The sequence below is a fragment of the Nannobrachium achirus genome (assembly GCF_963921795.1).
Source record: "Nannobrachium achirus genome assembly, chromosome: 16".
Taxonomy (NCBI): domain Eukaryota; kingdom Metazoa; phylum Chordata; class Actinopteri; order Myctophiformes; family Myctophidae; genus Nannobrachium; species Nannobrachium achirus.
In genome coordinates, this window is record NC_137823.1 from 15,667,030 (window position 1) to 15,690,345 (window position 23,316).

General features: G+C 43.7%; 1 protein-coding gene across 1 annotated transcript in view; it reads right to left on the reverse strand.

Annotated features, from left to right (window-relative positions):
- Nucleotides 1-8,194: 8,194 nt before the first annotated feature.
- LOC308300826 (serine/threonine-protein kinase PAK 6-like) overlaps nucleotides 8,195-23,316 on the reverse strand; it is a gene marked incomplete at both ends in the record, with an annotated part of 24,276 nt that continues 9,154 nt past the window's right edge. Inside the window, 11 exons of the mRNA XM_080744724.1 lie at nucleotides 8,195-8,362; nucleotides 8,549-8,683; nucleotides 9,423-9,548; nucleotides 11,375-11,501; nucleotides 13,331-13,464; nucleotides 13,695-13,969; nucleotides 14,555-14,623; nucleotides 15,080-15,380; nucleotides 17,463-17,680; nucleotides 19,143-19,305; nucleotides 21,127-21,390. Coding sequence (XP_080600850.1) covers nucleotides 8,195-8,362; nucleotides 8,549-8,683; nucleotides 9,423-9,548; nucleotides 11,375-11,501; nucleotides 13,331-13,464; nucleotides 13,695-13,969; nucleotides 14,555-14,623; nucleotides 15,080-15,380; nucleotides 17,463-17,680; nucleotides 19,143-19,305; nucleotides 21,127-21,390 — 1,980 coding nt within the window. The remainder of the gene's footprint in view (nucleotides 8,363-8,548; nucleotides 8,684-9,422; nucleotides 9,549-11,374; nucleotides 11,502-13,330; nucleotides 13,465-13,694; nucleotides 13,970-14,554; nucleotides 14,624-15,079; nucleotides 15,381-17,462; nucleotides 17,681-19,142; nucleotides 19,306-21,126; nucleotides 21,391-23,316) is intronic.

Genomic DNA, 23,316 nt, shown 5'->3' on the forward strand with positions numbered 1-23,316 from the left:
TACCACACGTCCACCTACAAGTACAATAATATTACCCTACGTACACCTACAAACACAATATTACCACACGTCCACCTACAAACACAATAATACACAAGTAACACTCCCTGAGGTCGAGTAGCGACAGCAGGTAGGTATACCAACTATGTTTCCTATTTTGACTTAACTTTCCAAGTCACACACACACACACACACACACACACACACACACACACACACACACACACACACACACACACACACACAACACACACAGACACTAGTGACTGGAGTTCTTCATAATGCTGCTCTGGCGCCATCTATTGGATGACAGATTCTTCTGCTGTAGGTTAAACAAGCATCACAGCCACAGGCCAACATATACCTGTGTGTGTGTGGGGTAATCAACCATGACAGATTTCTTTTTTCTGCAGGTTTCCATACTTATGCTAATTACCACATGTTCACCTTTAAAACAACAGGTCAACAGTGGTCAGTGTTGATTTAGTCAAATAAAACTATGACGGAAAATGTTCTTGAACTACCTTTTTTTCAAGAAGATATTGACAGTTTTGTCAAAAAAAAATAAAAACTATAAAAATGGTAGGGGGGACTAGTGGAGAGGAGCTCCAGTATAACAAAGATAATTCATTGTGTGTTTGGTTGTGACCCCCTGGAGCCTATGAAATGAAACTATTAAACTATGACTAAAACTGCATCAAGATTTGCTGTCAAAATCAACACTGCGGTCACCTCGGTTCCGTAGGGCGTTTTGGCGATGACCTCGGGCGCCATCCAGTACAGCGTTCCCACCAGAGACTTAATTCCTCTTGGAAACCTCGGTACTATTCTCAGCGCAGAACCAAGTCTAGTGGCTGTAAAAAGGGATTACTGACATCAGTCCAACGGTTCAGGGATCTCCATATATGGACCATTGGGATCAAAATAATAATATTACACTGGTGTGTATAAAAGGAAAAAAATTATGGCCACGGACAAAACCAAGTATTTGCCACGGACACATATGACCATGTATGGACATATTGATGACCCCTTTCATTTATTTATATTTTTAAGTGAAACTTGTGAAAACAAAGATTTTTAGGCATTTCTACTCTACTGGTGTATTTCCAATTTTCAGTACTTTTACCTCTTCTCCATCTCAGACGTAAACATTATTTTAAAACTTAAGTGACTACGGTATTCACTTTGTAGATTTAGATTATTAATACAAAACATACCCACTTCAGCCCTATATAGATTCCGGCCATTTGAAAATAGACGATCTACAAGCACGCATTACGAGCTTGTAGTAAAGCTGCTATTTCCCAAAGATCTTTTATAATTTGTCATACATTTGAAAACTTGTGAAATAGGACATTCTGCATAATGAGTAGGTCTTTTACTTTAAATACATTTTGATACCAATACCGTTTGTACTGTTACTCAAGTAAATTTAGATTTTATGTTTCTATTTTTTACTTTGTATTTCTTCATTGCAGTAGGATACTTTTACTATAAAAACAAAAAATGGGAGTAGGCTACTTTTTCCACCACTGACTAATGCAAAGAATATTAGCCGTCGTAAGCTTGTAGATCGGCTATTTTTAGAGCGTGCCACTCATAGACATAGAAAGGTAGACGCCTCCTTCGGCTCTGGTGCATATCATATGCATCAAGGGACCAAGGGAATCCGTGTGCATCACTTCCATGTGCGACACATACGGTAGTTGCTAGGCCAATCAGAGGCAGGTGGGGCCGGGTCTTTACGTACGCAGCCTCTAAGAACAGCTGAGCCGCGCAACATTGGAACTGGCTTTGTTGAATTGAAGTGTAGTCCTTGGATAAGTCCCAGAAAAGGCATGTTGTGATTGGCCATTAGTCACTTAACTGGCAGCATTTCCTTAGCCTGATTTCAGACTCTGCGCTGGAGCTTGAGTCTGAAGTTGTCCCCATTCTATTTGATTGAAAAGGGGAGGGGATTTAAAATGTGAAATTCCCAATCACAAGAGATCTGGTGGGAGGGGTTGTGTTTGACTTTTGCACACAAAACATTCCCTCCTCCCCCTCCCCTCAATGACATGCACCCAACAGGTCATTGTCTTGGATGTTTCATTGATTAGAGAGAATCACTAACGAGCTATTCGACACTTGTATGGCTCAATCAATGACTGCAGTTCGGAGCCCTTTTGAAGTTCAAATTGAGCAATTAAGAACTCTGGTGAGCCACGCAGCCACCCCTCCCTCCACTGTTTCTGTTGATTTTCAAAAGTTAGACGCACCCCTCCTCCGTCTTGCTTTGATTTCATTGGTCGGTTCGCCAAGATACGTATCAAGAGACTCGTCATATGACACAACCAGACCAAGAGAAGCAGTTCACTCAGAGAGTGGGCAGGTCTATTGGCTGGATCCAGGCTAGCATTTCCTTGGTTTTTCCAGGAAGTCCGGGCTAGAATTGTTGCACATCGTTCCAATGAACTGCAGAGGCGAATAAGGCATCTAGCTTTTTATATCTGTGATGCCACCCACTTGCAGGCAAACATAAAATTACACTGGATCTCTTCTCCACTATTCCCTCCTAGCATTATAGTCTAGTTTTTATCTGTTGACAAAATAGTAAGCATACTATTCATAATAATATTGATGGCCCTTGCCTCAATATTATATATTATCACCCTTTTCCCCTCTCTGATTGGCTATGGGGCCCAATGGGTTTTCCCATTGGATGACGTCGTCACCCTGTGTTTGTTCAAGGGTTTTCGTATTGGATGACGTAAACACAGACAGACATACATACGTAGATTTGGCTAATTTATAGATAGATATAGAGTTCGACATAGAGTTCGATAGATAGTACATGTAGTCAAAAGCTATTCCTATGCTGAAAGAATAACACAGGAAGTATAGGAAGTGCAGTGCCTGACATGAAGTCTTTCAGATCAGCAGCCGTCAAGAACCATCAATCTGAACAATATGCCCATATATAGCCATTTATATGGAGATCCAGTTGTTCAGAACCGCTGATCTGACCGAAATGGCCATTTATAGCCTTATACGGTATGGAGACCCAGTTGTCAAAGTGGGGTCTGGGAACCTCCAGGGGTTCTTCAGGAGTTCCAGCGGTCCCTGACAGATTAGTAAATACATATGTACAAAATCAATTTAAACAATTTAACTCCTATATAGATCAGCTACTATTTACAATTGCCTATCCAATCTACAAGCTCTCAAGACATCACAATGTACCATGTTTTGAGCTCATAGATCTGCTATTTAGAAGAAAATAAAAAAGTAACTCTCAAGTTACCATATATGGGATAGCAATTAATATATCTGGGAGAACGGTAGGCATTGGATTCGCTGATTGGCTAAACTTTCCATGAGGTTTGTGTCGCTCTACCTACAGTATATAAGTGATCGCACACTCAAAATAACTGCATTAATTTACAGAACGATACTGATTTAATCCATTTTAATCTACAGTGTTGCAGGAGAGTGAAATGTTTCACTGGACCATTCATCTCAACGGATCACCATATGGCTTCTATCGTCAAGCTGTTGTTGCCGTTGACAACAAGCTGTACTACTTTGGAGGGTACTGCAACAAGAATCACAGCGGTCAGATGGATGTGTACATCTTCAACACAGTGTCTTTGCGCTGGATGATGTTGCCTCCAGTGACAGCGGGAAGAGGAGAGCGACACCTTGAGGTTCCCTCCAAGCGCCGTGGCCACACAGCTGTGTTGATAGAAGATATCAGCTACATCTGGGGAGGTTGGGATTATCCCACACTGGATTCCTGCAACGTGCTTTATGCATTTGATATCGACACCCACACATGGTTCAATCCCAGGGTTTTTGGTACAGTTCCAGAGAAGAGAAGCTACCACTCAGCTTGTGTTTTGGGGAAGGTCATGTATATCTATGGAGGAAACAACAACATGGTGCATAAACAGGATGACTTCTACAAGTTTGACACCATCACAATGTTCTGGACTTTATTTACAAACAGAAGCTCTGCCACTCTATCTCCTGTTTCATCAGCCCATTCTGCCACCATCATCGGGGCAAAGATGTTTGTATTTGGGGGCCGAGGAATTGGAGGAAACAAGTGGAACAACATCAGAGTGTTTGACACAGAGACCAACTGCTGGCTGAGCACACCTTCTGCAAAGCACCTTCCAGAACAACGCTGCGGTCATTCAGCCTTTGCCTACAATGGAGAGCTGTACATATTTGGTGGCCAGTACTCTGACCAGTACTTCAATGATCTGTGGAAATACAATCCAGAAACCTTCTGCTGGATGAAGGTTGAGCCCAAGGGAACAGGCCTGTGTTCAGGGATGTGTTATATGTGCTGTTGCATGGTGGGAAATCGTATCATCCTCTTTGGAGGAGAAAAAACACCTGATGAACTGTACATCTTAGACTTGAGTCCTAGTCTCAAGACGTTATGCAAGCTAGCAGTTATTCAGTACAACCTGGAGCAGTCAGAACTAACACATGACATCAGGTGGGAACTGGCAGCCATGACTAACTAACATGACTAACCAACAGCAAGTGAAGACATCATGTAAGAGGGAAAAGAAAGAAACAAAAAAAGAAAGAAATGTGAACCCACTAAAAACATTCACTAGGGAAAAAGGCAAAAGGGGAAAACAGCAACAGGCCACTAACAATTAGAGTGTGTGTGTGTGTGTGTGTGTGTGTGTGTGTGTGTGCCTGCGTGCGTGCGTGTTTCCACACCACTCAGGTTCCTCATTGCTGCACCACACCACAGAACAGCTCATTGAAACATTGGCTGTTATGCATACAACGGGATGTACTATAGCACACCATGATAGAATAGTGGAACTCATAGCAAAAGACATAATAAAATATCATGCACCCTCAGTGAGAACGTACAAAACGTATAACATTTTCTAATTATGTGGTCTAAGGATGATGGAAGCATGCAGCTTGTCTCATGTCTACTTATAGAAACACAGAGCACACACGCTGTAGTCTCTTAAAATACCAGCTGATAAGCTCCTTGTATCTGAACACATGTAGCAGTGGTGGACAAAGTATTCAACCTCTGAACTTAAGAGTATTGGAGAACATGCTCTTAAACATATGTGAATACCTTCTTTTTTTTTGTCACATTTCTAAGTCAATATAGAGCATCGCAGCGGAAGTGGATTCCTGGGGTCACTTAATATTCCCCATTCATTTTCGCCATAGACTTTTACAAAAATATTTAGGTGAATCATGATCATATAACCTTTTTTTCTATGAAAAGACCATTTTGAAAATCGCTAAAAAAAGGGTAGTTATTAAATGTAGTATATCAAATAATGTAATATTAAAATATGTTTTCACATAGAAAAAAAGGTTATATGGTCATGATTCACCTCCATCCTGGATGGCTTGGTTCGAGGCTTAACATAATTGTTATAAATATTTTTGTAAAAGTCTATGGCGAAAATGAATGGGGAATATTAAGTGACCCCAGGAATACACTTCCGCTGCGATGCTCTATTTTGATAAGCAGCAGGGATTCCCTATGGCAGGGGTGGGCAACTTTGTTGATGGTGAGGGCCACTATATTTCCACCTTCACTCCAAAGGGCCACATTGCATATTGCTACGTCCTACTTTGTCACTTTCTAGTATCTCATACAAAAGAAGCAAAAATAGCCGATCTACAAGCTCAAAACGCATTGCGCTGCGATGCGTTTGTAGATCGGCTATTTTTGCTTCTTTTGAATTGGAATCCTGAATTATTTTTTGTTATTTTTTAATTGGAAATTCAGTGTATTTAATTGGAAATTTGATTTAATTTCAAACACATTTAGTTATATACTTATGTTAACTTTATGAACCTAAATACAAATACCTACATTGGACATAAAATAAATACATTTTAATACTACTATACTAAGCTACTAATATAGACAGAATTAAAGCAGGTCATGTTTGGAGTTGTAACAGCTGAACTCAATAATATATCAGTATTCCAGTATTAACCTGCGGGCCGCATTAAGTGAAGGTGGGGGCCGCATGTGGCCCCCGGGCCGCCAGTTGCCCATGTATGCCCTATGGAGACACAAAGAGCTTGTTTTGTTCCCTATGGAGACACAAAGAGTCTCCTCAAATTGTTGGCTTAGGAATGTGTAGGTTGGTAATCCTAAGGAGAAAACGTAATTTGGGGAGTGAACTATCCTCTTTAGGCCTATTCAAAAGTACTTGCTTTAAAAGTCATTCAAAAGTAGAAACTTCAAAGTCCATTTTCATTTTTAATATCAATCTATTGCAATATTGGAAATAAATTGTGTAATTTTACAGAGTTTTTTTTTTTTATATCTACAACCTCACATCGCATAACGATGTGACACGTTCAGTGAGCTTTTAGATCTATTTTCACTAATAGTCTTCTAAATCCTTCTAAGGTTTATGACTGATTTGGGTCACATTATACATTGCAGGAAAACGAGTGAAAGTCAGAAACCCCTATGTAGGCCTATTATTAATCTCAAAATAATCATTAAACAGGGGAGACGTTTGTTTTATTCTGACATTCACAACGAGCACAGCAATGTACACAGAAACATAATAGAGAAATGATGTACAGTAGCATCATCTTTACTCACAAATGAATGAGCCATGGTCCAGACATGATGAGCGAGCCATTTTATTATTAATTAATAACAATAAAATAATAAACGTGTGTCGTTCTTTTTTTAGTTTTTTGTTGCAAGAGTCTCTTGTGGAACGGGACCAAAGAACATTTCACGTTGCAGTGGTTCCCAAAGATTTTTAGCGACAGACCCAGGTTTGTGAGCTTGGGCCCTTAAAGGGGGGGGGGGGGAGGTACTGAAGGGGGAGGTAAACAGGAGGGGAAAAAAACGGTTGGAATAACGTGTTCCTTCCAGGCGCTAGACGTCCTACCAGGGAAACTCCTCCCTGTCAGGTGATAAGAAGCGGCGTGCTCACTCCTCGTGCATTGAAGGATGCGTGAGCTCTCCTCCAGTTGGCAGAGGGAGAGTATAGCGCCCAGTGTTACAGTTTAGGCAATTGGCACTGGGTGAAAAATGGTTAATTACGAAAAATAATAATAATTTCTAATTTAAATAAAATATCACAGATGGTGCCTTGCGGGTTCTGGAAGTCTCAGGAAGGATCTGTTACACCGTTCCGTGGCCACGTTGGGAACCAGCATGTTAGGTTGATACCTTTTACAATGAGTCAGTAACATTTAAGGAGTAATTCACCCTCCAAAAATAATAAGGAGGTGCAGTATAGTGACTGGGCATGTTTTTAAATGTTTTTTTTTTTATTTCTCCAAAAATGATGTTTTAGCAAATTCAACATAAAAAAGGTGGAACCAGGGCGGAACAAGGCAGAAAGCGCCTGCTGGTTGGTTAGTCAGGGACCAACCAGAAGGCTGACAAAGTGAGCCACTAGAGGCGAAATGGTACACAAATCCTACAAATGGTCTCCTTAGCGGGCGCCGGCGTCTGACGGCAGAATCTCGTGAACGTCCTGTACTGGTGCTAGACCCCGCGAGAGTGTGTCACTGGGACAGAGAAAAGTCGTTGATAACATTGATTTTCTCCTGATTTGTCTCTCTGAAAAAAATCATTTTAGTATGAAAATGTTGGGAATGTCGTGTGGCTTGAGACGATTGTGGTCCAATATTTAGTCCAGTGACCGTGGGGCTAAAGAATGGTTCAGAAGCTGAGTCCACGTTCACTCTCCCTTTGGAAATGAATAGACTCCAACCTGCTTCCCGTCCGCCCACTTCACACAGAAGTAAACCGAAGTGGCAGTGGCTCAGGGGTATAGTTGCCGTCTTAGAACACGGAGGGTTTCCAAAGGGTTCCCAGTTCGATCCCAGGCTCCCCCAGAGTTGGTGTAGAAGAGTCCTTGAGCAAGACTCTGAACCCCTAGTTACTCCCGGTGAGCAGGTTGGTGCCTTGCATGGTTTCCTCCACCATCGGAGTATGAATGTGGGTGTGAATGGGTGAATGTAATGCACAATCTATGTAAAGCGCCTTGGATAAAGGTGCTATATAAATGTACCATTTACCATTTGAAACCGGAGATGAGATGTCTTCCTATTACCGTCTTGGGTTATATGTTGTTTAGTTGTGTGTGCAATGTGCACGTGTGTGTGTGTGTGTGTGTGTGTGTGTGTGTGTGTGTGTGTGTGTGTGTGTGTGTGTGTGTGTGTGTTAGCAGGTGGACATGCGTTTGCGGTACTGCTGGACCAGGGGCACCAGGCAGTCGGGCGACCCGGCCTGGAGGAGGAAGGGATGCTGCAGCAGAGACGCTGCGTTGGAGCGCCCCCTGGTGTCCCTCATCAGCATACACGACAGGAAGTCCTTTAACACCGGAGATACCTGGACACACAGGCAGACAGACAGGCAGGAAAGCAGACAGACAGACAGACAGACAGACAGACAGAGAGTTAGATTTACTCAGTTGACAATCTTGGCTCTCAGTCTGAAAACTCACCTCAACACACTCAAGCTCATAGCGCGATGAGCTTGTAGATCTGCTATTTATGTATATCTGTGGAGCAGTACCTTGTGGGGGTTCCTGACGGTGGGGGCGGGCTCATCTCTCAGTCTCTTCATGGCCGCTACGGGAGTCTCACTGAAGTACGGAGGCTCACCATCCACCATCTCTACCACCATGATGCCCAGAGACCACACGTCCACCTACAAGTACAATACTATTACCACAGGTCCACCTACAAACACAGTAATACATTAACACACGTCCACCTACAACTACAATAATACATTAGCACACGTCCACCTACAAACACAATAATACATTAACACACGTCCACCTACAACTACAATAATACATTATCACACGTCCACCTACAACTACAACAATGCATTACCACACGTCCACCTACAACAACCGTGGTCAACAGTGGTCCCACGTCAGTGTTGATTTATTTAGTTGAATAAAACTATGACGGAAAATGTTCGTCAACTACCTTTATCAAACAAAAACGAAGATATGACCAATACTAAGACTTAATATATTGACAATTTCGTCAACAAATAAAAAAATATTAAAATGCTATGGAGGGACTATGGAGAGGTGATCCAGTAGAAATAAAAGACAAGTCATTTTATGTTTGGTTGTGCTCAGGTGTTGCGATTTGAAAATAGCAGATCTACACTCTCAAAACGTTGCAGCACGACGTGTTGTGAGCTTATAGATCACCTATTTTCAGCAAGCAACCAAGAATAAAATCAGGCATTGTGACACCATGAAGGCATAGCAAAAATACAACTTTGTCGACAAAATCAACTGTAGATTTAGTTGACTAAAACTATACTAAAACTAAAACCTTTCAGATGACTAAAACGAAATGAAACTATGAAACTATGACTAAAACTACATAAAGATTTGCCTTCAAAATCAACCCTGTGAGGTCACCTCTGTTCCGTAGGGCGTCTTGGCGATGACCTCGGGCGCCATCCAGTACGGCGTTCCCACCAGAGACTTCCTCTTGGAAACCTCTGTGCTGATCTGAGCGCAGAATCCAAAGTCTGACAGCTTGATCTGAGGAGGAAGTACATAAAAAAAACAAAAAAAAAACAAAAAAAACAGTGTTTTCAGTTCTGATAGAGGGCGCTCACGGCGAGCAATCCCAAGACCCCAGAAGAAGAGTACAACCGGAAATATCATCATGTGAAATAAACTCCATCCCATCCTCTGTAATGTTATCCATAATTACAACACCAGAGGCAGCGCCACAGATCACGTTCAACCCAGAGTCAACTCAAACAAAGGGTCAAACTCATTCTTAATGCTTCCAGTGCCAGCCCCTTGGGGGCGCCCAAGGTCTGTTGAGTGGCCAGGGAATCTCTCATTGACAACCGTAGTAACATACAGGCGCCCACGTGGCAGTGACGTGCGTGTACACGTTTGTGCATGAGTCACAAGAGACCCGGATGAAAATAGCAACAGGATAGCTATAAGCTATCACGCATTTAGAAGCATTATTTTCGGCGATTTAGACGTAAATAAAACCTTCGCGCTTCACACAGAACACAGATCAGAGAAACAGGGCTTCAAAGATGTTATTATTGGATTCGGCGGCGCGATGCGGCCGCGTTGCCCGATTACGGGCCGGGGGAAAGGGCTTTCGGTCGGCCGCCTAGATTTTAAATTTAGAGCCAGGCTTGGTGCGGCCTCGGATAATTTTATTCATTTTATTAAAAAAGCCGGACTAGTTCGGGATAGGCACACTGGAATACGTCGCGCCGCCGACAGTGAACATTCGGTGAACATTGGGGGGGATCTAAACTTTATTTTAAACCATTTTCAATGGAATAAATCGTCGGACCATCTAAAATGGCTCGTTGGGAAGCGCTGGACGAGCCAGGACCACCCACGTTGGTCCAAGCAGCTCAGGGTGAGTAAAAAAAAAAAAAAAAAAAATGTTTTTTGCAGACAAAAAGCCGAACTTGTTCGGGATAGGCACTGGATGAGTTAAATGTGGAAAACCTTACCGAAGGCCTTAAAGGCGTGTGGATCACTAGCATTCTTTAAAATCGCCCTGAAAAGCCACTTACAGGCAGCAGCCGTTCGCAACTGGTAAAAACATAGCCCAGCCCTACCTACCCTCCCCTGACCCTTCCTTGTATTTACCTCCTGTATATTCTTTTTTTTTCTTTTTTTTTTATGTTTCCCCCATTTTTTCCCCCCTGACTATAGGCCTATCTACTGCATAGTACTGTGTTCTATCCGTCTGTCATTCAATGTTATATGAGATACTTCAATGGTTTCCTATGGAAATAAGCTTAGTCTTTTCTAGGATCTCCTTTTAGTAGACCTTGTACCAGTGAACTGTACCGTCATGAAACTGTACCTTTTCCTATGCAAACTTCTAAAATGTATTTTGGCAGGCCTTGATGGCATCGTAATTATGATTTTACACTTGGTTGTGTGCTGACGCGACGCGTTGTGAGCTTGTAGATCGGCTGTTTTCAGCACGCAACACCTGAGAGCAACCAAACATAAAATGACTCTCTTCTCCATTAGTCCCTCCCTAACGTTTTAGTCTAGTTTTTATTTTGTTGACGAAATTGTCAATATATTTAGTCTTAGTTTTAATTTAGAAAAAACACAGTGGACAAACATTTTTGTCATAGTTTTAGTCGACGTAATCAACTCTGGTGTGGGGGGCCCCCTGGGGGTCAAGTCCCACAGGTTGAGAACCACAGGTCTAGCAGTGATAAGACAAAAGAGATACTGTAGACACCCTCGTTGCTAAGCTGATAGTGATACTGACAGTAAGCCCCTCCCACCTTTCTGTCAGTACGTGCGTGTGCGCCCGTGCATATGTGTGTGTGTATGCGTGTGCTTGTGCGTGCGTGCCTTACCCTGCCGTCCAGTGTGAGCAGTATGGAGTCACTCTTGATGTCTCTGTGTATCACTCCCTGAGAGTGAAGATAAGCCAGCGCTTGAAGGACCGCCTCACACACTGTGGCTATCTGCTCCTCGTTCAACCTGACACACACACACGCACGTGCACAAACACGCACGCACGCACGCACACACACACGCACGCACGCGCACACACACGCGCAAGTTATTTTAACTCAAAGGACTACTTCAACCATTTCCATCCAGAGACGCCAATCCGCCCAATATGTCCATATATAGGCATATACCGATATGCCTATATATGGGCTTGGCCATACACATGTTACGGGTCCTCTGCACACTGCAGTGGTTGAAGAAGTACAATCTTTATTTTGTTTTGAGCAGTGCTCCTGGAAGGAGCTAAGCTCCAACATGTGGCTTTGTCCGGGCCCTGAAGTGTGGCCTACATCTGGTCTAAATCTGGCCTGCATCTGGCCTACATCTGGCCTAAATCTGGCCTGCATCTGGCCTGCATCTGGCCTACATCTGGTCTACATCTGGCCTACATCTGGTCTACATCTGGCCTAAATCTGGCCTGCATCTGGCCTACATCTGGTCTACATCTGGCCTACATCTGGCCTATATCTTGGCACAAAGCGCTCTAAGTTTGTTGGAAGCCCAGGTCACATTGGCCAAGCTTCACATTTCATATTATAGCATTGCTGTATACTCTATATATTTTTTACCCAGCAGATTTAGTCCCATTTTCAGAAAGTCTGTAATAAAGTCATGAAAATAAAATAAACTTTTAGTTTCTTTGTTTTGTGTGACTGAGCTTTAAAGTCAAAACATACACATTATATGGATCTCCATATATGGGCGTAAAAGAGACAAAGGCTGAAAGATACCGTACAGATATCTCCATATATGGGCATAAAAGTGACACATGTAGACAGATAGATACAGAGATCTCCATTTATGGGCATAAAAGGGGGCTTGCCCATGTATGGACATGTATGGACATGTACTGACGACGTCAGGGATCTCCATATGTGGGTATAAAAGGGACAACTACTGACAGTTAGAGCAATCTCCATATATGGGTACAAAAGGGACACAGACAGATGGCTACAACGGGTAACATGCACCCTGAATGCAGACACAACAGAAGGGGCCCCATAGTCCCCGCGAAATGCACATACAGTATATGGAGATGCCCTTATATGGAGTCAAATGCACTATTGGCGGTGTGACATAGGTGTAACCAACTAGTGGCTGTAAAAGGGAGTACTGACAAGACTCCTTGCCATGTCTTGGCCGTCTGGCCAGTGATGTATATCGGACCAGTTACCAAATATGGAGAACCCTGGTACCCTTAGATATTCACAGATATGGGCTTAATATTGATGACATCAGGGATCTCCATATATGGGCATATAAGGGATTTGGCCCCCCTGGCATCACAGGGATCTCCAAATCTCCATATATGGGCATAAAGGGGATTTGGCTCCCCTGGCATCACAGGGATCTCCATATCTCCATATATGGGCATAAAGGGGATTTGGTTCCCCTGGCCTCACAGGGATTTCCATATATGGGCATAAAAGGGATTTGGTTCCCCTGACATTGCAGTGATGTCAGATCGTGAGAGTCAATCAACAAAAAATGTAGACCATTCTATTTACCGAGGGAAATTACAACTAATAACAGCAGTGTACATTCCACCCAGTGCAAACATTAAGGTGGCACTCAATGTTATTTATTTATTTGTATTTTTTGCGATATTACAGTACCCCACGATACAATTATCGCGGCCATTTTTTTATCGCGATACGCTATAATATCGTCCCATGCCTAATATGGAGATCTCTCCGCCCTTGTTGGGCATGTTCGGCGGCCCTACTGAAAAATGTTGTTTTGTAGTTTTCCAGGTCTAAATTTGGCTTAAGCGCCACCTACTGGTTGGTTCTGACCTGGTCTCGTTGACGATGTTGGTGAGCGCGCCTCCCTGCAGGTACTCCATGATCACCCAGAGTTCCTCTCCCACCAGCGCACTGCGGAACATCTGCACCACGTTGGCATGTCTGTAGTCCCTCATGATCACCACCTGGTGGAACACGCACACCATGGTTTACAACATGTCTGTAGTCCCTCATGATCACAGCTGCAACACACACTAGGGCATTAACGAAAAACTCGACTCAGTCGACTTCATTACACAAGTCGACTCCCACCATGGAAAGTCGTACATGGGGTTCCTAGCCTATAGTGACCCGAAACGTTCTTAACACAATGTGTATTTTCGGATTTCCCGACGCGACCCCTGTGTGATCTGACCTCGTTGAAGAGGAGCTCCCGCCGCTGCTGTTTCTTCAGGTCCATCATCTTCACGGCCACCTGCCGGCCGCTCTGCTTCTCCCGGGCGATGCACACCACGCCCGTGGACCCCTCCCCGATCTTCACAAAGTTCTCCAGGCTGGTGCGGGGGTCCCCGGCGTCCACCACCATCTGCAGGGCCGCCTTGAACTGCTCGTGGGTCACCTTGGCGGGAGGGGGAGGGTCCGCCGGGGGTTTCGGCTGCTCCGAGAGCCTGGAGGGGGTCCGGTCTGGAGCTGGGGGTTGGGAATAGTTTACGAAAACGTAGGTTAGGATTTTGAAGTCACTCTTCAGTCTCTGGGCTAAATTTTAACCCATTTAGACCCGAGGCCGACTTTAAAAGCGACTTCGAAATCTATATAATTTATATAAGTAGGACGCCCTAAGGGTGAGACGCACATGGGCGCGTGCACATGGACGCGTGAGCACATCCACCTGGGTGACGGCAGACTGCTGGCCGTGTGCTGCCACTTTGGCATGGGATCAACTTTGACATCAGATCACTCCTTCAGTGTGACACGGGACGTCACACCTCATGTCACGCTGACATGCGACGTCTCATTAACTTTTAATGAGGTGTCACGTCACGCCTCAGTATGTGTGACGTGGCGGACAGACGGACAGACGGACGGACAGACATGATCTGCAGGTTTTTATATGTATTTTTTTTAGACATTTAGATTCTGTTTCTGGTTTGACACAAATTACATTTCTCCCCTGAGCAAGCAGTTCAGTGGTACAAAGACATTTAGGAAAGAAAGAAAGAAAGAAAGAAAGAAAGAAAGAAAGAAAGAAAGAAAGAAAGAAAGTCCTTTAACAACCTTGGTCTGGCGGTCTGGAGGTCTGTTCTGGAGGTCTGGACGTGTTGACTGGGGATCTGGAGATCTGGTCTGGAACAGTGTTATCACACTGAAACTGTTAACTAAAATAAAACATTTAAACAAGGCTTTCCAAAAAAACGTTGGACTAAAATCACAGAGAAATTTGTCTTACCCAAATGTTTTCTTTAAAAACAGACAATAGCAGATCTATACAAGCTAGGCAACATGTTGCGATGCAACGTGTTGTGAGCGTGTAGCTCTGCTGTTTTCACTCTTTTGTCGGAAATGTTTGCAAATCACCACAATGTGACCATCCCCTAAACTAACACTAATGCTAAAACTAAACTTATTTATTTTTATATTATGTATTTCGTTGACGCCAGGACGCGGCATGCGTGTGTGTCACGATCGTACTGGATCTTACTTGAGATGGATATGCTGTGACTACTTTTAAAAGGTAAGAAAAATTTAAAATAGCAAGCAGGGATGACATTACGTCATTAAAAACAATGATGATTTACTAACCTTGATTTGGAATTGGAAGTCTGGAGTTCTGTTCTGAGGGTCTGGAGATCTGGTCTGCGGGCTTGGAGATCTGTTCTGTGGGTCTGGGGGTCTGGGTGGATTTGGCCGTGGGCGCGGTGGAGCAGGTGGAGGAGCCTGTGGGGGAGGGGCGCGGCTGGGAGGGGCTGGGGGGTTTGCTGTGGGCGGGGTCCCGCGGCAGGATGGGAGAGATCCCCGCCGTGAAGGTGGAGGAAGAGGAGCGCGGCGGCCGCCCCGCGATGGGACTGCTGGTGCCGTTGGGGAGCGGAAGACCACAGGACGTCTGGGGGACAGAGACAGAGACGTTATGTCACGGTAGCAACACCCAGGGGTTAAAGCCAGAAAAAAGTTTCAGACCATGTACAATGTACCTTCTTTATTGAGGTTCTGTTAGCTTACATATCGTCGTTGTTGGGTGTGGAAACCTTGTATGTCCAAAACTGTTTCATTCATTTTAAAAATGATTTAAACTAGTGAAAACAGCCGATCTACAAGCACACAACGCCTCGCACCGCAAGGTGATGTGTGCTTGTAGATCTGCTGTTTTCACTACCTTTGTGTGACGGCCTTGTGTGATGAAGCGGGGCTTTACTTCGCAAAAGAACGGACACATTTGAAACTTGGAGATACGAGGTTTCCACCCGACAACAATGTATGTCGAACCCCGACATATTTGGCAGCATAGCTGCTTTAACATTGCAAAGATCAAGACATGGCGCACGCACACCAATATTTGGGGTGTTTCCCTGAAGTTCTTAACTCCCATCACTGAATGTGTGTATGCCAATCCATGCTTAATTTCATAGAAGTATCTTCTGAAGTTCTGTTGTATTCTAGGTTAGTCTGGCCAATAGAAATATTCACATCTTGAAATTATAACTGCTTTTTAGTTTGGAGATCACTTGACTAGCGTTTTGACGACTTTGTAATTCACGCCGTGGCCATCGCTACTCCCCCTTATTTTTTAATTTTATTTTTTTTGCGGATCTGCACTGACTGAAACCAGTCCCCAGGACTGAGAACTTTAACCCCTGTTTGCCCTGAGAGCGCTTGCTCCGCTCCCCTCAATCCAAGCCTGGGATCAGTAACATTTTCGGGTTTCTGATCCGGTCTGCATCTGATTGTCCTCCCAACTACCGTTTCTGTGACGCACATGGAAGCGATGCACGAGGAAGCGATACAGAATCCCTCGGTCCCCTGATGCATATGCCCAAGCCGAAACATAGGCGTCTACCTTTCTATTGGCGGCAGTGGCTCATTGGGTAGAGAAACCGCCATGAGAACACGGAGGGTTCCCGAAGGGTTCCCAGTTTGATCCCGGGCTGCCCCAGAGTTATTGTTGGAGAGTCTTTGAGCAAGACTCTGAACCCCTAGTTGCTCCTGATGAGCAGGTTTATGCTTGATGAATGTATGGGTGAATGTAATGCACAATCTCTGTAAAGCACCTTGGATAAAGGCGCTATATAAATGCACCATTTACCATTTATCTGGGGGACAGAGACAGAGACATTATGGAATACATTATGTCTTACAGTATGTCACGGTAGTATACACCACAACGGTTGCCCTGAGAGGAGTGCTTGCTCCGCTCCCCTCAATCCTTGCCTGGGATCACAAACATGTTCTGCTTCTGATTGACCTCCCAACTACTGTTTCTGTGACGCACGCGGAAGCGATGCGGAATCCCTCAGTCCCCTGATGCATAGGCCCCAGAGACGAAACATGCAGGCATCTCTACCTTTCTATGTCTATGGCAGGGGTTCCCAAACGTTTTTGTCTCAGGGCAGCCCATTAATATTTTTTTAATCCGAGGCACCCCTATATTATAATTTTCACTCCCAGCACCTTAGCATATCTTCGTTGTCGGGTGGAAACCTTGTAGGGTATGTCCAAAACCGTTCATTTTGTATTTATCATCTATAAAATGTACTAAACTAGTGAAAACAGCAGATCTACAAGCACGTTGTGTGCTTGTAAATCGGCTGTTTTCACTAGTTTGTTGTGCGACAGTCTTGTATGATGAAGCAGGGCTTTGCTTCACCAAAAGATGTACACATTTGAAACTTGGAGATACAAGGTTTCTGCCCGACAGTGACGATATTTGAGTGATTATGTTGCCAGGAAAACGTTGAGATCATAGCTATTTTGATTAGAACTGACAGAAAATAACGTTCAAGTTTAAAATGATACTAAATATTATTTCAAGTGTCCATATAAATTATCTCGCGGCACCCCTGGACTGCCGTCGCAGCACCCCAGGGTGCCCCGTCACCCACTTTGAAAACCCCTGGTCTATGGGAACAGCATCTTCAACGAGAACCAGGAAGCACCTTCGTATTTCCAGAGAACTGAACGTTGGTCTCACCTTCAGGTCGTAGGTGGAGTGCGGCCTCCTGCCGCCGCTCCGGGACGAGGAGGTGAGGAGGTCGGGCAGCTGAGTGGCGGGCGGCGCTCTGGCCCGGGCGTTGAGCCTCTGGGCGTTGGTCTCCAGCGTCTGCAGGCTGTACAGACAGGAGACGGGCCTCTGCTGCTGCCTGGACATCCTGTCAGTCACACTGACGCTACCGCTCATCCCGCCGTGGCCTGTTGCGACAAACATTTTAACTTAGCGATTAGCGGGTCTGTATAAGCCGTAAAGAGTGTTCATTTAGTGAGATTAACTTGCATTGCAGATTATATGACATCTGACGTCTTCCCACTTCCCTTACCTTTAAAGCTGCTATAAGTAGTTTTCTGCTGACATAATCAGAAAAAAGGCGATTGCTTATTTTTATTTATTATTTTCATTTTATTATATTCAGCCGGCTAACAATGCTCCCTAAAAATAAATCGAGTCTCTGTGACACGTCTAGGGCCCGCAGTCTGCCTATAAAACTATTCTGTTATCTGTGAGAAGCTCTGTCACTAGCAGCTCATTGGTGCATGAAGCTCTGTCACTAGCAGCTCATTGGTGCATGAAGCTCTGTCACTAGCAGCTCATTGGTGCATGAAGCTCTGTCACTAGCAGCTCATTGGTGCATGAAGCTCTGTCACTAGCAGCTCATTGGTGCATGAAGCTCTGTCACTAGCAGCTCATTGGTGCATGAAGCTCTGTCACTAGCAGCTCATTGGTGCATGAAGCTCTGTCACTAGCAGCTCATTGGTGCATGGAACTCTGTCACTAGCAGCTCATTGGTGCATGAAGCTCTGTCACTAGCAGCTCATTGGTGCATGGAACTCTGTCACTAGCAGCTCATTGGTGCATGGAACTCTGTCACTAGCAGCTCATTGGTGCATGGAACTCTGTCACTAGCAGCTCATTGGTGCATGAAGCTCTGTCACTAGCAGCTCATTGGTGTAGGAACAGGCTGACCCGGGGCTAAAATGATTGATAGACTAACCAATCCGATCAAGAGACACCCTGATTGGTTAATCACAATATTTTGTCGACCAATGACAGAGCTTCTCGCAGATTAAATAATCGTTTTGAGGGCAGACTGCGGCCCCTAGAAGTGAATATAATAAAATACAATTTAAAAATAAAAATAGGCAATCACCAAAAATCTGCTTATACGTCAGCAGAAAACCTCTAGCAGCTTTAAAGAAATTTCCCCTTGATTGTCGTGCCTGATGTTCCACTTTTGTCTCCACGGAATTGCCACCCGGGTGTGAAATTACACAAATTTACGTTCCCCCTCTCTCCATGCCAAGGCTTGGGTTTCCCCCTGACTTACCAAAGGCAGGCCCTGGGAAATTCTCAGATGTCACATCTGTAACTTAAACTGCTGTTTGTGTTAGTCTCTCTCTCTCTCTCTCTCTCTCTCTCTCTCTCTCTCTATATATATATATATATATATAAAATGGAAACTGGGTAGATTGGGTAGATTCCTTTTGCACAAATAAAATCATCATCGCCAACCGTAAGTAAAAGTTTGACTCAAAATTCAGTTCATGGATTGAACGGGTCAAGTTAACTGAATGGAGAATATCATTGAAATTAATTGCGACAATCAAACAATTGGTGATTATTAGCCGGCGATTATGAAATAATCTTTGACAGGCCTACTGTGGGTGTGGTGGTGTCCGGACACACTGGCGGTCCTCTGAGGGCCCCTAAGGGCCCCCTGCGTCCCCATCTCGTAGGTGGAGGTGGCCCTGGGAAGAGCTCTACTGTCCGGGGCCTGCGTGGTCCTGTGTGCCAGTTTAGGGCTGCCACTCTCGCTGCGTACCTGTTGAGGGTGGTGGGGAAAACAGAGGTGTCAATGGGGTATGGCAAGGTATATGGAAGCTGGCATAGCTTGGCTCCAGAGGAAAACGATAAATGCACTTTATAAAATAAATTCACGAATGTCTCTATAGCCCCTTTTCCACAGACCCACACCACACCACTCCACACCACACCGCCCACTTGTGCCAGGTTTTCCACTACAAGGACCTGGGCAGAGTGGTGTCAAAGTGGTACTAAACGTGGTACTAAAAAGTATCCAATCTAGAGTAGGTCTGAACTAGGCCAAACAGGGCCAAACACTTCATAATGACTGATCAATCACTGACTTTTCATTTAGACCAACAGGATGTAGTTGTAATACATGATAATAGATTCTATTGTGTTATAAATACTATTATAATCTATTATAGTGTATTATAATTATCATAGTAATACATTAATACTTTATAGTGTATTATAATCACAGTTAAAAGGGTCAATTTGTTTCTTACCGATAGGGGTACTTTTGTGCAATGGAAAATGTAGATATTTTTATGTGGTGCGGTGTGGTGTGGTGTGGTGTGGTGTAGTGTGGTGTGGTGCTAAAGCTGCAGTCGAAAAGGGGCTTATGACTATCTGCGTCGATTGTTCTGTTATTAAATTACTGTAAACTAAGTACAATGCAAATTAGAACAAAATGATTGCTTTCCCAAGGTATCTCCACAACACTTGTATCCCACCTCTCTTGACAAATGGGTTATTCCCCGGTTAGGTAGGTCAGCACAGGTGCAATGTATTATTGTTAATTAGCAGCAGGCATTTTTTTTTCTTCAAGTGTGGCAGTGAATTGTTTACTTGTGCCTGCGGTAAAATAATTCTATCCACTGTAATCATCATCATCATCATCATCATCATTCATGCCTGTTGCTAAGGTGTCATGCAGCCATACCTTAGCTTTTGCTGAACTGACACCATTGTGGGAAAAGTACTCACATTTGTTCTTAATCAATTCTGCATGTAGATATACTGTTACAAGTAGAAATCCTGTATTATGTGCTCAAATAGACTTAAGGTAGGCCTACTAAAAGTAAAAGCGCTCATTGTGCAGAACGTCCCATTTCACAGGATCAAAATGTGTGGAAAATAATTTTGAAAATAGCCGATCTTGAGCTTATATTTGAATTAATCCAACAACTAACAATATAGAACAATCTCTATGAAAGAAAACAGTTACTTGCATCCCCTAAAGCAGTGGTTCTCAACCTGTGACCCACAGGTTTATAGAGGGTACTATCTGCAAATTTCTAAAGTGACAATTTCAGGACTTTTTTAATATCCCTAAAATGACAAATTAAACATTGGCCAAAATGTCAAATATTAGAGGCTGAAATTGTGAAAATAGCCGATCTACATGCTCACAACGCCTCGCAGCTATTTGCACAATAGAACCGTGTTATACAAAATGTAATGCCTCGACTCTTAGTGCTCGTCAGGGTGGGGGCGGTCCCCAGTTAAAATATGATTATTTTGGGGGTCGCGGCCTGAAAAGGTTGAGAACCACTGCCCTATAGTAGTCTGGGATCACTTAATTGTTTTGGGTTGTAACCGGTCAGGAGCATGCATCTTGTTTTAGTCCAACTCGTAGCGACTGGCAAGACTACACTAGGCTACTCGAGCATTTTTATAGGGATTGGGGAAATAAAGGGGGGAAACAAATCAAACCGACGCCACTTCTTCTAGTGGTTTCCGCTTTAGGTGGAAACCAAACAGCCTGTTGTGAACGAACACAAGGCTTTCTCCCAGAAAGCCTGATAGGCAAGGTTAGCCCTATAGTTATAAGTACCTGTCGTATCCTGTCCTGCCAGTAGGTGCCGCCCTCGCTCCTCTTGCGGCGGCTCTGGTGTTGGTCACTGAGCTCCAGGTACTGGTAGGAGGCCCCTTGGCCCTCGGCCAGCTCTCCCAGACGTCCCATGGACTGGGCGCGCCGCCGCGCCCCAGGGCTGCTCTTCCGCAGCGAGTTGGAGCCGCTGACCGACACGCGCGTCATCTCCGCGATGACGTGGGAGATGTAGTCGCCGTGTCCGATGACGCTGCCACGCACGATGCTCTGGAAGGGGACGTAAGGTAAGTTAAGGTAAGGTAAACTTTATTGTCCACAAGGGAAATTTTGCTTGGGCTTTCACCCCTGCTGCAGCCACACATAAAACATCAATGACAAAGACATAATAGAAATACATACAGGTTTACTGGTCTTCATATCGAGACGGGTAGATATGTAGGCACAGCTGAGGAGGATCGGTTATGTGGTTTGTGTGATCTTAATGAAATTGAAAATGAAATGCATTTTGTTTTCTATTTCCCATTCTATAATTCTATTAGGCAGAGACTCTTTAATAAGGTAGATCCAAATTATGAATTTGTTTTGTGTGATGACTCAGAGAAGCTGAGACGACTGTTTCAATATGATACTTTCTTCTTTTGCTTCATTTCTGGATAAAGCTTGGTCAATGAGAAGGAGGACCATATACATGTTAATTGCATTGTTTTATTTGAGATAATTTTATTTGTTCATGTTTATGGTTTTGTTAATTTATAACAAGGGTGTAATGTAAACACCGGAAGGACTGTTGATGTCAGTTAACTTTGATATCTAATGTGTCATATAATCCCATATGGGATGGGCCAAATTTTGGCATGACACGGAAATACAATTTTCATTCATTCATTCATTCATTCATTCATTCATACAGGGGGACACAACATTACAGAGTGCACAAAAAGGTAGTTGATCTAATCTCACAATCAATGCTGTTTCAAAGCCTCGTTCAACATTTTAGTTGACGCTGGTACAAAGGATTTTTTAAATCTAACATAGTTCCATGTAGGTTCACTATACCTTCTGCCAGAGGGCAGGAGTACAAATTCTCCATGTAAAACATGGGTAGCATCGCTAACATTTTTTTTGAGCCTGTCTTAGTGTGGTCTGCTCATAAATGGACTGCAGAGAGAGGAGCTGTCTTTCTCCTATGATCCTATGACGTGGATGCAAGAGGTTAAAGCACTGGTCTGTGCTCACCTTTGATTGATTGATTGATTGATTGATTTAATTATTTATTAGAAGTATTGCATAGGAAAAGGTACAGTTTCATGACAGTACAGTTCACTGATACTATGTCGACTAAAAGGAAACTCGGGTGAGGCAAGACCTATTTCCATTGAGATCCTTAACCTGTTTTATTTAAGTAGAATAGGCATACCCTGTTTCAAGTAAAAGTTATGAATTTAACATTTACCCGAGTAAAAGTACAAAAGTATTGGTGTAAAAAAAAAAAAAACGTTAAAAAAGAAGCAGGGGTGTAGAGCATATAGGCAATGCAAATACCCCATATTGCAATAAACCTCACAAAACTTCGGCCTCGGGAACCCAGGCTTTTATTTTGGCGATCGGAACTAAGCCCTTTCACTAAATAAAAACTAGAGTAAACACATAAACTAAATTAAAGCTAAATTGAGAAGAAAAAGTCAAAACTACGGTAATTGAACGGTAACTTTTTTTACGGTCTATGGGTTTGCCGCTCTGACATCACTGTGATGTCAGGGGAACCACTCTAACAGAATGGGTTTGACGCTCTGGCATCACTGTGATGTCACACTAAGAGAATCCCTTTTATGCCCATATATGGAGTTCCCTGATATCATCAATATTAAGCACATATCTAACAGGCCATATCGGCCACATACCACACTAACAAAATCCATTATGGCCAAGACAGCCCATATGTGTGACAGACAGGGATCTCTATGTATGGGCATAAAAGGGTATAATGTCAGATGTCATCATAAGACTTTCACATAACGAATAACTGAGTAAGCATGTTTGGGCTCTCACAGCATATCTCCATATACAGTACATGGATCTCCATATATGGGTACCAGGGGTCTCCATATATGGGTAACTGGTCCGATATACATCAAGGGCGAGGTCGCTTGTCGCCCTGAGGCGTCTTACTAGTAATAATACAAACTCAAAATA